We start from the raw sequence: 12,757 nt of genomic DNA on the forward strand, positions 1-12,757 counted from the left end.
ACTGGGCCAATTTAGATTTTGACCTATAGTAACTCTAAAGGAATTTTCAAAGTTGGAAAGTCATTATTCACCCATCAAACCTATATTTTATTCACAAACTTTATTAAATTCTTTTTAAAATTTTCATTAGTAAACAAGGCTATATTATGTCCATATTTTCTAAGAAATATTTTTTGTAAACAAGATTATATTATGTTGGATGGTTAGTTTGATATAAAAAATAGTTGAGAAACAATAATTTTAAGTAAAAATTAAACTATTAATTAATATATAGCGTATATTTGTAAAATATAAAAAAGTTATTATTAAAATACATAATATTATATTATTATTTTAACTTTAAAATGAATAATCTAATGTAGATTAATATCTTTAATAACTTTGACTATAGCCAAAATCTCAACTTTTAACTAAATTTTAGACTATGAGTGAGGCTATTGTGCCGCCCCACTTTTATCACTGGGAGTATCGCCCAGTGATTTTTTTTTATATTTTTTAATACATTTAAATATTTTAAAAATATATATATCAATACATTTAAAATCAATTCCTTAATAACTAAGTAAAAAATAAAATAAAAATTGACAAACGATGAAATAGAGGATTAAAGTGAAGAAGCATACTAGTTTTATTCTTTAGACTATTGCTAAATCTTAGAAAAGTGAAAACTTACGGATAAGGTAAGGTTAGTCTTGAAGCCCCAATTTTGGCTCTTTAGACCGCCCCCCACCGGGTGATTCCGACAATCGCGTGATTGAAGTCCACGTACAGAGATCGGACGTCGGACTTCCGTTCACTCTTGGAGATTGAAGAAGATCGGGCGAATCACTGGTACCGTTAATCAATTCGAAAATGGCCCAGCTTCATCAGCAACAGGGTCATATGAAGAATTAAACTATCTTCTTTATTATTGCCATTGTGAGAATTAAACTAGTACTGTTCGTAGATATCATTGTGTTCCTTTGGTAATTTAGTAAGGAAATATGCTTGAGTCTGACCGAATGGATATATCCTGTTTAATAAACTAGTCGAGCAAGAGCGACATCTTTTGCTCACGCGAGAATGGAGATATCCTGCTTACCCACGTGGACATCAACTGAAAAACTGGATATAAAGGAGAAAAGTTGATTTTATACATACAAAGCGAGAGAGAGAGAGAGAGAGCCCTACTTTTCTTGCCTTTGATCTTTTGCAATACATGAGATAAGACTTTCCAAGTTACAAAGAATCTTTATTTTTACTACGTACGATTTCTGAAAGAGTTAAAATAAGGTGGTAATGACTCATAAATTGTTTGTCTCATAAAGTGTATCCAATGCTTATTGATGATAATCCTATATATCTCACATCGATCTAGGGAAAATCATACAATTAAGTGAAAACAATAGAAGATAATGGCACACGTTTTGTCAGTAGTGTACTCCAGGAAAGCCTTGGAAATTGGGTTTGGTTTGGTTTGTTTCTGTTTTTTGGTGCATTTTACTCGACCCGTCTGGTCTGATGCAACTAAAGTTGGGCTAACTGCGGCCTCCACAAAAGTTAGACCGACTCTTAGCCGGTTCCTTGATTGCATGTTTTGGTGAAATGGAGAAGGCAGTACTGTAGATAAAAAATAAACCTTAACAGTTACTCCAGCAATGAAACAATTAATACTACTAAACCTCAACAGAAAATTACCAGTGATCATTGAATGATTTATTTTTCCTTTGCATTGGCAGCGAAGTACTTATTAATGGAGTCCTCCAAGATTAAAGTCTCCATATCCATGAGGAGGCTCTTTGAAAATAACTATACATGGATACAGAAACTCTGTGACTTTCCCACTATGCCTGAAGAACATGATACGTGGCCTTTTGCAGTGGTTGATAATGATGCATAAGATTTCCACTGTTAAGGCAGACAAATGGGAGACAATACCTTCCATTCATTTAGCAGTGTGGTTGTGCAAGAAAGAGAATAGCAGCACGGAAAGGAGCGGAGCTGTGTTTTGTGGTAGGCAGGGCGAGTGGTGGGATGAGATTTTGTCATGGCTTTGTATTATTCGACTGACCTTTCCTGCTTCTTTTTCTCTGTACATATCAAATTTGATGTTACATTTCATTGATTTTGGTGCTATAATGATGTCGCAATTGAATACCCAGCATGCTGAGAAAAACTTGGAAATTTGCCTTGTTCATGAATTTACACCTCGCATGATGTCACTGAGATGTACCCACGAGTAATGGTTCATCGACAACAATTTCTATGAAAGAAATAGAATCACAAACTTGCTATAGTGCATGTACAATCATTAAAAAAGCTGAATTATAAGCTGGCCAGGATACTTAATTGCTTTAGTATTTTCTTTTATTTTTTGAATGGATTTTTTGTTAGGTCTATGGGTTACATAACTTCTTCTCAACCTTTGAGCTGATTAATATTTATTGTCAATAAATGCAATACAATGCGAGTCATGCCCACTTTCGAGCTCCTTTAATTTTACATTTATATTATTTGCTTATTTATTTTTTGCGTGGGGGAGGTTTAGTGCCAATGGTTTCAGGCTTTTAGCAACTCTCAAAATAATATATAAATAGGCCCCGAGCCCAAAGTTTGGATAAGGCATAGTCTAGGCCCCATACCGGTCATGCCGGTAGAAATTAATGATAACCCACGACCCATAAAATAAGAACAAAAAACAAGAACAACAGATTAATCATATTCCAATGCTTTAAATCCAACGCATAGAATATTTTGTAATAATGTTGGGCTTTTTCTAAACTTCAGCCCTTTTTTGGAGGGGAAACTTTAGCTTACTTTCTTGCCGTTGCTAATGGACTGATCACCACCATTATGCCAATGAGTAGTGTTTACTTAAAACTTTTTAAAATGTTAAAAATTGGTGAAGCACTCCAAGATCTGGGATGGGCAGATTGAAAAGTTGCGTGATTGTCATATTGCAAGTGTATTTATATTTGAGTAATGATAGTTATAGTAATAAGATCGTGTGTAAGTTCTGTATATTTTTTTTTAAAAAGTAGGGTCTATTATGAAAAAAAAATAATTTTTTTATATTTATTTATTTTTTTCAAAAGAAATATGCAAAATTGACATACTTTAAGACTGTAAATATCTATAAACAAATTAGTTTGGGACAATTAAAATGACGCAGAAGGAATATAAATAATTATGACCCACGCTGCGTAATGATTTATTTCGTGTTAGATATAAATAATGAACTTTTAATAAATAAACTTGTGGGGACTTGAAGTTGAAGCTAGAGCATGTCCTAGGATGCTTTGTTCCGTGACCCTCAGATTCTGGGTGGGGGAAAATGACAGAAAATATCAATAATATAAAGTGTTTAGTTTGCAATTTTTAATGTCACATATCCTAATAGTCCAAGCCTTTTCCTTTCTAAAATAATGTCATTTCAAGCAATGTTCTCTATCTTGTGGCCACCAAAAAAGAAAAATCCTTCTAATCATGATTATACGTTTGGATCCCTTTTTTTTTTTTTTTTTTTATCTTGCGTATAAGAATGGAAACAACACCATCCCACCATCCAAATTGTCATGCTGATATTATCAGAGATATACAGATAGTTGCAATAGGCAAAGATTGTCGAGTCCGAGGGATTTTTTTTTCTTTTGTTTCTTTTTGTTTTCCACAAAAAAATTTTCTAGTCGGAGGGGTCTAATCCCACAATCCGGACTTGACAATTATTGACATAGGATTAAAAAATAATATTAATAATTAAAATATGTCATAATTATTTATATAAAATCAATACATAAATGTTAGATGAGTAAAGTAGGTGGGTGTATAATGGTGTGCAATCGAATTGCATTGAGAAGCGCATTCGGTGACGAAATGGATTTGATGGGTGGGATTAAAATGGGGGAGGATGTGCTGTAAAATCAAGAAGATGGAGGAGCCATGCAAATTACCATGGATTGCATCATTAGTCAAGAGAGTCGAGAGGAAAAGGGAGACAGGGAGCATATTAGGGAAAAAGTTGAATAAAGATCAGGAAACCAGTAAGAATGTGGTCCCTCCCACCCACTAAACTTGTTTATTCAGCTCATGATAAGGGAAACATATGCTAATGGGGGGAGGTTTTCATTTTTTTTTTTTTTTTTTTTTTTTTATTTTTATTTCCCTTCAAGAAAGGGACTAAAGTCTCTCCATTAAATGCATGCTGCAAGCAAAACCTTTTTGACTGTGAAGGCTGGCTTCAGTACTTGAAAGAGTTGTTCACCAAATTCTTTTAGAGAAAAACGTTTTCGTCAAAGTTGGCCCCTCCAATCTCCATTATATGACTGCACCATGTATTTAGAAGTTGAAACTGAAAGGATGCCACATTGTATGTTCTTAGGCTTCTTTATTTAAAATGTCAAGTTGAATGAGATGATATTGGTTATCAAAACTATGTCTTGGATCAATATGGTAATGGTAACAAGTTTATTGTTTAAAAAGGGAAAATATTAACTATTTCTTTTATCTTTTCTTTTTTTTTAAAAAAAAAAAAAAAACTTGATGGTTAAGGAAGTGTTTGTTAGTAAATTGATATTTTTAAAAAATATATATATTTAAAAATGTTTAAAAAATATGTTTTTTTTTTTTTTACTCTTATCTATCTATACCTTTTATCGGTATATACCGATAGCAGCTCCCTCGAATAAATATGTGTTAGTGGGTAAATAATAACAAAGATTTTGAGTTCGTGCTAGTTCAGGACATTGATTTGGGCCCTTTCATCGAGAAGAAGTAATGGTGCCAATTTCGAAAGGGAATCTTTAAAAAAAAAAAAAAAAAAAAAAAAAGAAAGAAAGAAAGAAGAAGAAGGCGTCAAATTAGAGGGTCAAAAAAACGACTGGACGGCAACCACAGGGCTAATTAGCAGCATCATTAACGTTAGATTGTACTCACTAATGTTCAAAATATGATCCCCAGAAAAATACGATCCCGCCGCACAAAACCCATCCGTTATTAGATGTCCAGGAAGAGAAGAAAAAGGGATCGCTAGATTAGAGTAGCCATCCCTTTTTATTATTTATAAATAATATTATTTTGTAAATTTTATTAAGATTTGTTTGAATATATAAACTACGTTAAGATATATATTTGAATGTATAAAATAAGTTGACATATGTATAACTTTTTATAAAAAATTAAAAAAATAATAAATCCTGTTAATGATTGGTTAAAATAAATTGGGATGAGTTTGACAAAACCTAACATGTGCAGTGCTAAATTTGATATCTTTTGCTAAGGTGTTATTTGGATAGTCAGTTGAGATGAAAGTTGAATAAAATATTATTAGAATATTATTTTTTTAATATTATTATTATTTGAGTTTTGAAAAAGTTGAATTGTTTATTATATTGTGTGAAAATTAAAAAAAATTGTAATAATAAGATAAGATGAGATGAAACACTAACCTTCTCAAGATATGAAGATTGGCACGTTTTTGTTTTAGAATAAATTAAAACCTTGTTTGTTTTCACAGATGAGATGAGATGATTTGATATGAATTGAGATTAAAGTTAAAAGTTAAATAAAATATTATTAGAATATATTTTTGTAATATTATTTTTATTTTGAGATTTGAAAAGCTTGAATTATTTATTTTATTTTATGTAAAAATTTAATAAAGTTGTAATGATTAGATGAGATGATATGAATTGTGAAAACAAATTTGGCTAAGATTTACTATTAAAAAATAGATTTATTTCCCTGATTTAACCTTTTTCACATTTATTTTTGTAGGCGCTGTTAGAGCATTGGTAATGGCTTATACATTTTCATATTTATCTTCATATTTTCATAATATCTCTCTAAATTGGTTTACATTGAATTATGCATCTTTAAAATTTTGTATAGTTACGAATAGTGTTTCTTTAAATTTGAAAAAATACTATTCACTCTCTAACCATTATTTTATTGTTTTTTCTCTCTCCTACCCAATAAAATCAACTTTGTGTAATTTGTATTAAGATGCTTTTCATATATAAAATTTGTATTAAATTGATGATGCAAAGTGTTTTTTAATACATATTAATATTATATTGATAAAATTAGTCATTTTGATATATAAAATTGATAATATTTACATATATGAAATTAGTATTTTTAGCACATGGTGCTAATTGTAAATTATATAAGAAATAATAACTTTTAGAAAAAATAAAAAATAATAATATTTTCTTATCATTTAGTTGTCAATGCGAAAGTTTTTCTTAACATGCAAAATTAATCTTCAAAAAATATGATTTTAAAGATGTATTTTGAATATACATATAGAAAAACACAGTGATCTTAATTCAACCTCACTCTCTTTGGGGAATTGAACACGAATTACAATGACAGGAAATTAGAATTGAAAAATACTTGTTATAAGTGCTTGGTGTAAATGGCGTATAAATGTAACTGATGTGGAGATACTTGATGAGAGAGAAACCGAATTGATAAGAGAGATAAGAGAGAGCTGAGGAGAGATGAAGAATTATTTTTAAATTTGACATACTATGTACGATTGCACGTCAATTGTATTTACTGTCTGTATATAAAAGAATTGTTTGGAATTACAGTTGTCAGTAGGGAGAAATTGCTGTACTGAGATATAGATCTGCACAAGTGCACAGACTCGTTCAATCATTTTATAAAGCCTACGCAGCACACTCGGGAATCAGGGAGAGAGAGAGAGAGAGCAGGAAAAAAAAAAGAAATAGAGCAAGTACATTGCCAGAAGATCAGAAGATCTCTGCTACTGTTAATAGAAAACGAAGTGGCAGCGGAAAAGAGAGAGATAAGGATTGGTGCTGCGAGTGTGGTGTTCCTTTTGTTTTCTCTGTTCCATAAACAACCATCAATTTGTGCTCCCTTTCCTGCAAAACCACATCCTTAATTCCTCTCTTACAGGTGCTCCCTTTTCGTCAGATCTCGATTCTCAAAGCCCAGGAAGCCAGAATCAAGCTCCAAGAAACAATTACTGGGTCTTGCGCTTCTTCGTGGTTTCCAACTCAAAAGTTTCCCTTCTAAAAAAGAGTGTCACTGTTGTGTTTATTGCAGTTTTTCTGTTTTTTTCTCAAGCGCCGCTAATATGGCAATATTAGGTGAGAAAGAGACAACATTGTGTGACAACTAAGGAACTGCCAATCTTGGACTCAGGTTGACTTTTGAGAATCTGGGTACATTAATGCAAAACTGTAAGCTGTAATTTCCTTACGCAAAGCTGTAAGCTGTAACGGACCGCCAAGGTAATACGAGTGGCACTTTTGCTCTACTTTCTTCGGAAGGAAAGAAAACGAGGCGAGCACTAATTCTATCTTTCTCAGGAGTCGCAAAAAACTTCGGATTGAGGACTGTTACACATTTATCACAAAGAGAGTCCCCTGCTTTTACTCTGCTTCTCTGCTTGTCCCATTATAAATCCCCTGTCAAACTCTCAAGCACAGAGCCACAGAGACTGAGATTTGGTATCCTGCGTACGATCTTTTCTTGGAAAGATATTCTTGGGTTTAATTTTGAGATTATTTTCTGACTTTTTTCACTCGGTATGTCGCAGGCCAATTTCTTTCGTAATAAAATGTTACCACAGAGTCAAGCAGAGGAAGCCATGGTCTCGAGCTTCAACGTGACTGAGCGTGATGACAGAGAGGATGAGAAGTCAGATGAGCCAGGTTCTGGCCTCAAAAACTTTCTCTGGCACGGTGGGTCTGTCTATGATGCATGGTTCAGCTGTGCATCCAACCAGGTATATATTAGAACAAAAACACAAAAAAATCGAAGTCTTATGTCGGATTCTATTAACTATTTCCCATCAGTTTTATCTTAGAAATTTGCTCGTTTTGGTTTTTTATTTTTGGGTTTTACAGGTGGCTCAGGTTCTGTTAACGCTTCCATACTCCTTCTCTCAAATGGGTATGCTTTCAGGGATCATACTGCAGGTCTTTTATGGTATACTTGGAAGCTGGACTGCTTATCTTATCAGTATTCTCTACATCGAGTACCGAAGCCGAAAGGAGAAAGAGAATGTCAGCTTCAAGAACCATGTCATCCAGGTAATTAAGCCTTTCAACGACACCATGCAATTTCATGCAACTCAAATTTACAGTCCGAATTCCAGTAAAGAAGATGTTTTTTTCCTTTGTGAATCTATGGGCAGTGGTTTGAGGTGCTAGATGGTTTACTTGGTCCGTACTGGAAAGCCGTTGGGTTGGCCTTCAACTGTACCTTCCTCCTCTTTGGATCTGTTATCCAACTTATAGCCTGTGCAAGGTCCTCTTCCCTTTCTTTTTATAAACTTTTTTTTTTCTCTTTTCCAGTTTCGCTTATTGATTTTCAGCTGCAAGGGGATAACAGAAGCTGGGTTACGATTAATTTATTCAAAAGTTTGTATTTTTATGGGTGATTATGCAGTAACATATACTACATAGATGACAATTTAGACAAGAGGACATGGACATATATCTTTGGAGCTTGCTGTGCCACCACCGTGTTCATACCTTCATTCCACAACTACAGGATTTGGTCCTTCCTTGGACTGGGAATGACCACCTACACTGCTTGGTATTTGACCATCGGAGCCCTTGTTAATGGACAGGTAAACAATATTAACAAAATTAACTACGTTCCTGCTCTCCCCTGAACTTATTCCTCCCTTATCTGCGCTTGATGTGATTCCAAGCTCCACTCCATTCTCCTTTTTTTTTTTTTTTTTTTTTTTTTGTCTACTGGTTTGCAGGTAGAGGGTGTCACACACAGTGGCCCGACAAAGTTGGTTTTGTATTTCACAGGCGCCACCAATATATTGTATACTTTCGGTGGGCACGCCGTCACCGTGTGAGTTTGATTAAATCTCAACTTCTTAAAAACAGTCCATAATGCTGTTTTCATTTTGGAAAATTCAGAGAGAATAAAAAGGGTAAAATTGATTGTACCGTTTTGCCACCACATAAGGAATAGGAGCCAGTATCCATGTTTAGCACTAATTGATATTATTTCGATGTCAAAGAGATTTGAAACAAAATATTTATGGGCTTCGTTAATGAACCACATGTAGTTAATTGCACTTAGACGTTTGCAAGGAAAGTATATAACAAATATATTTTTTTCATTAAAAAATTTGCTTTTTCTGGTTGATTTCCAAAATATGCTCTGTTCTTTATAATAGGTAAGCAAAGAGTGAGGTTCCCTCCAATCTCTATAAACGAAGTGTCGGCATAAGTTCTGGTTCTTCTGCCTTTTGATTACTCTATACCAGACCATGTTCAATGTATTTGTTTGACAAATCTCAACTTTTAAGTCAGTCGCCTTCCATTTACAAAGGTTATGCACTTGGTCTTCCACTGATCTGACATGGCCGCAGCGGCCTTCCATTAAAAAAATGGCATGTCAGTACAATGGAGATTTGAGGTAGTGGGTTCATTGAATAGGTATTCCAAAAATTACGCGTTTGTTATATCCAAGTTGGGATTGCTGTATGCTTCGTTCAGTTAATGGAGTTTCATAAAATAGAGAATCTTCTTTCAATATATTTTGGCAGACATCTAATATTGGACTCCTGAGTGTACCTTACACTGTTCATTGTACCCGGGTCGTAGTTGAGAGTCCACTCATTGAAAGGCCACAGGATCTTGTGGGATTTTGCTACCTGGTTCTTTTTGTTTTGTTTTTTTTGGCAAGATAAGTGCAAAGGATTGATTCTTTTGTCCTACTTTGTGCCTCATAAGTCAGAAGTCTAAGAGACAGTTTCTTAATTTAAAAGAGGCATCCTTACATGTAGTCATATTTTCCCACTGGTCTTTCACAAAATAATAAAATGCTTTGTTTATGATAAACGGCAATTGATATGTGGTGGGGGAAAAGTAAAGTTTCCAGTATCATGTTCTTTACAGGGAAATCATGCATGCAATGTGGAAGCCTCAGAAATTCAAGTACATTTACCTCCTGGCCACCCTCTATGTGTTCACCCTTACTATTCCATCTGCAACTGCAATGTACTGGGCCTACGGTGACCAACTCCTCACCCATGCCAATGCATTTGCACTCCTTCCCCGGAATGGATGGCGTGACGCTGCAGTCATTTTAATGCTCATTCACCAGGTCCATGCATTTTCCCTTTTGACTCGATTATTGTAACTCTGCAGTCTAATGCACCAATGGAATTATAGGAATTAAGTTGTTGCATGTCATTGTCAGAGCTATTTAGTAATTGCATACCAATTTAGCCTAATGTACTAATGAAATGAAATTTCAGGAAATTGTAATTGCTTAAGATATAACTGTTGCTTTCTACAACATGTAAAACACAACATGTAAAACAGATCCATACATATCGCAAACAAACCAGCAGTTTTTAGCAAATTGCATTTTTCCTTTAAAAAAAAACTCAACGCGTTTTAGCTGATGTACTTCATATGATTGGGCAGTTCATAACATTTGGCTTTGCTTGTACGCCGCTTTATTTCGTGTGGGAGAAAGTTATAGGAATGCATGACACTAAGAGCATATTTTTGAGGGCGCTGGTGCGGTTGCCTGTGGTGATTCCAATCTGGTTCTTGGCCATTATATTTCCTTTCTTTGGCCCCATTAACTCCGCTGTGGGGGCTCTTTTGGTCAGTTTCACAGTCTATGTCATCCCCTCCTTGGCACATATGCTCACTTTCAGATCTGCATCCGCCAGACAGGTAAATGGTTTTAATCTGGCCCCCACTTTTCTGCATTTTTACCTTGTGGTTGTACTCTTATCCAACTGGCTTTGCCTAGTCCATCATCTAATGCATTACCACCTGCCTCACTTCCATCCATAATGTTGACTATAGCAATTTGATGGTCAAACATGCTTATTATATATCTTGTATGGGGGCCTAAATAGTTCCTATAGTCAGGTAAGAGGGCATAATGGTCACTTACAAATGCTTAAAATGGGATCTAATTGCTAATTAAGTGAATCTCAGCAATTGAATTATTAGAGGGTCTAATTCTGACCTCCTAGTCCTAGCGAGTAGTTGGCTCCCTGGCTGTTAGTCACAAGTCAAGAGCCTACCTAATTGTAATCTGTTCAAGGTCATGTGGAAAGATTTTCTGGTAGCCTGTCATTTTGTCTTCCTCTCAATGTTAACCTCATGATTTGTTGCTTCTGAGAAGCCTCACAACTTCTATACAAAACTCCTTTTTTCTTTCTTTTCCTTTGGGATGAATTTTCAGAAACTCTTTCTGTAAGCCCCATTGCTTTACTTTCTTATAGTCCATAAAGTGAGCTGTAGTGTTTGGGTTGGGAACACAAGAAAGGGTTCAAATTTGGATAGTCTCTGTAGCAAAATAAAAATGTTTCTTGATTTAAGCTAGTTAATGCAGGTGGTTTTAATGTTTTTCAGCCTAATTTTAGATTAACTAGAACATTTAACCAGTCTATGTGGGTGCTCTTAACCCACCAATCTTATCCTTAGGCCTAACTGATGCTTCCATTGACTTGGTGGGCTAATACATCGAGCTGATTCTACTTAAGTTATACTAATTAATAGATCCTATCCTCTTATTTTACTTTAAAATTGGTTAATCCGTTGACAGTACTTTCTTTCCATTCTCGTTCAAGCAGAACTCACAGACTTCAAGCTTCAAAATCAACTGTCCCTATAAACTTTGTAGCACGCTTCTTTATTTACTTGTCTTGTAACATTTATTTGTGTAACTATCTGTGAATGTAGAATGCGGCTGAGAAGCTTCCGTTCTTCCTCCCCAACTGGACTCTCATGTTTGTACTGAACACATTTATAGTGGTTTGGGTGCTGGTAGTCGGCTTTGGCTTTGGAGGGTGGGCTAGCATGAACAATTTCATCAACCAAGTCGACACTTTCGGGCTCTTTGCCAAGTGCTATCAGTGCCCGCCTCGAGTCCCAGGAGCAAAAAATCACTAATTTCTTCCTGCATTTTTCATAAGCAGCACCAGCATTTCTCCTTTTGGGATGTGGTGTATTTTCCCTATCCTTTTGTTTAGTCTAGTATTGTGAAAGGGGATGTTTCCTTTAGTATCAAAGCAACACTTGCATTTGGATTTCTTTTTCTTTTTTTCCCTACATATGAATGAAAATATATTCAAAGGATGCCAAGGCTAAAGGGGAGCGAGCGCCAACCAAGAACATTTATCATTTGATATCAAATCTTACAAAAGCTACGATGTCAGTTTTCCTTATGAGTTTTGGTATGCTTAGGGCCTCCAAATTTTCAAAGAATACTTTGATCACAAGGAAATTCTATGGGGCATTGTATTGTGGTATCTGCTTCACATGGCTTGCACATTTGGAAACTTGTGAGTTCTGACAAGCATTAAGCTCCCTACATGTGAGTTCACATGAGTACAAAACCGTATAATACTCTGTATAATATATATTAGTCTAAATTAAGCTCCCTTTGACTGGCTCTTTGTTTAAACCAAAACAGGCCAAAATACTCGAGTTTTTCATTGAGATTTCACGAATCTTAAGTACCGAAGATTAATTTTCCAAAACAAAGAAAATTCAGAAGATCACAATCAACTGGGGAAGTAACACTTCTGCTTTAGTAGCTCATGATTTTGGCAATGAACATGAATTCATTACCTGTATTTTACTCTCTTTTTGTTTAGCTCTCCACTCCCTACTTGCATATATTTTCTTTTATCAATTTAATGCCTTCTTGCTTGGTTATAAATATGCTCTACCAATGCTCTTCTTGCATATATTTGCTGTTGTGAGGATTTTTATATTATTGATTGAGAAAGAAGTAGCCAAAA

At 34.7% G+C, this 12,757-nt stretch overlaps 1 protein-coding gene across 1 annotated transcript; it reads left to right on the forward strand.

Annotated features, from left to right (window-relative positions):
- Window positions 1-6,629: 6,629 nt before the first annotated feature.
- On the forward strand, window positions 6,630-12,172 carry LOC121246406 (auxin transporter-like protein 1). The gene is made up of 9 exons (XM_041144556.1): window positions 6,630-7,460; window positions 7,550-7,738; window positions 7,860-8,045; window positions 8,150-8,262; window positions 8,404-8,587; window positions 8,729-8,826; window positions 9,882-10,089; window positions 10,416-10,673; window positions 11,694-12,172. The coding sequence occupies exons 2-9, from the start codon at window positions 7,571-7,573 to the stop codon at window positions 11,901-11,903; spliced, it is 1,425 nt and encodes a 474-aa protein (XP_041000490.1). The 5' UTR covers window positions 6,630-7,460; window positions 7,550-7,570; the 3' UTR covers window positions 11,904-12,172.
- Window positions 12,173-12,757: the final 585 nt, after the last annotated feature.

Source organism: Juglans microcarpa x Juglans regia, chromosome 1S, assembly GCF_004785595.1.
Source record: "Juglans microcarpa x Juglans regia isolate MS1-56 chromosome 1S, Jm3101_v1.0, whole genome shotgun sequence".
Lineage (NCBI taxonomy): Eukaryota > Viridiplantae > Streptophyta > Magnoliopsida > Fagales > Juglandaceae > Juglans > Juglans microcarpa x Juglans regia.

Excerpts from the sequence above, each read along its gene's own strand:
- LOC121246406 (XM_041144556.1), top strand. The coding sequence starts at position 7,571 with ATGTTACCACAGAGTCAAGCAGAGGAAGCCATGGTCTCGAGCTTCAAC. Across the intron at positions 7,739-7,859 it reads TCAGCTGTGCATCCAACCAG|GTGGCTCAGGTTCTGTTAAC; the intron begins GTATATATTAGA and ends TGGGTTTTACAG. Across the intron at positions 8,588-8,728 it reads GAGCCCTTGTTAATGGACAG|GTAGAGGGTGTCACACACAG; the intron begins GTAAACAATATT and ends ACTGGTTTGCAG.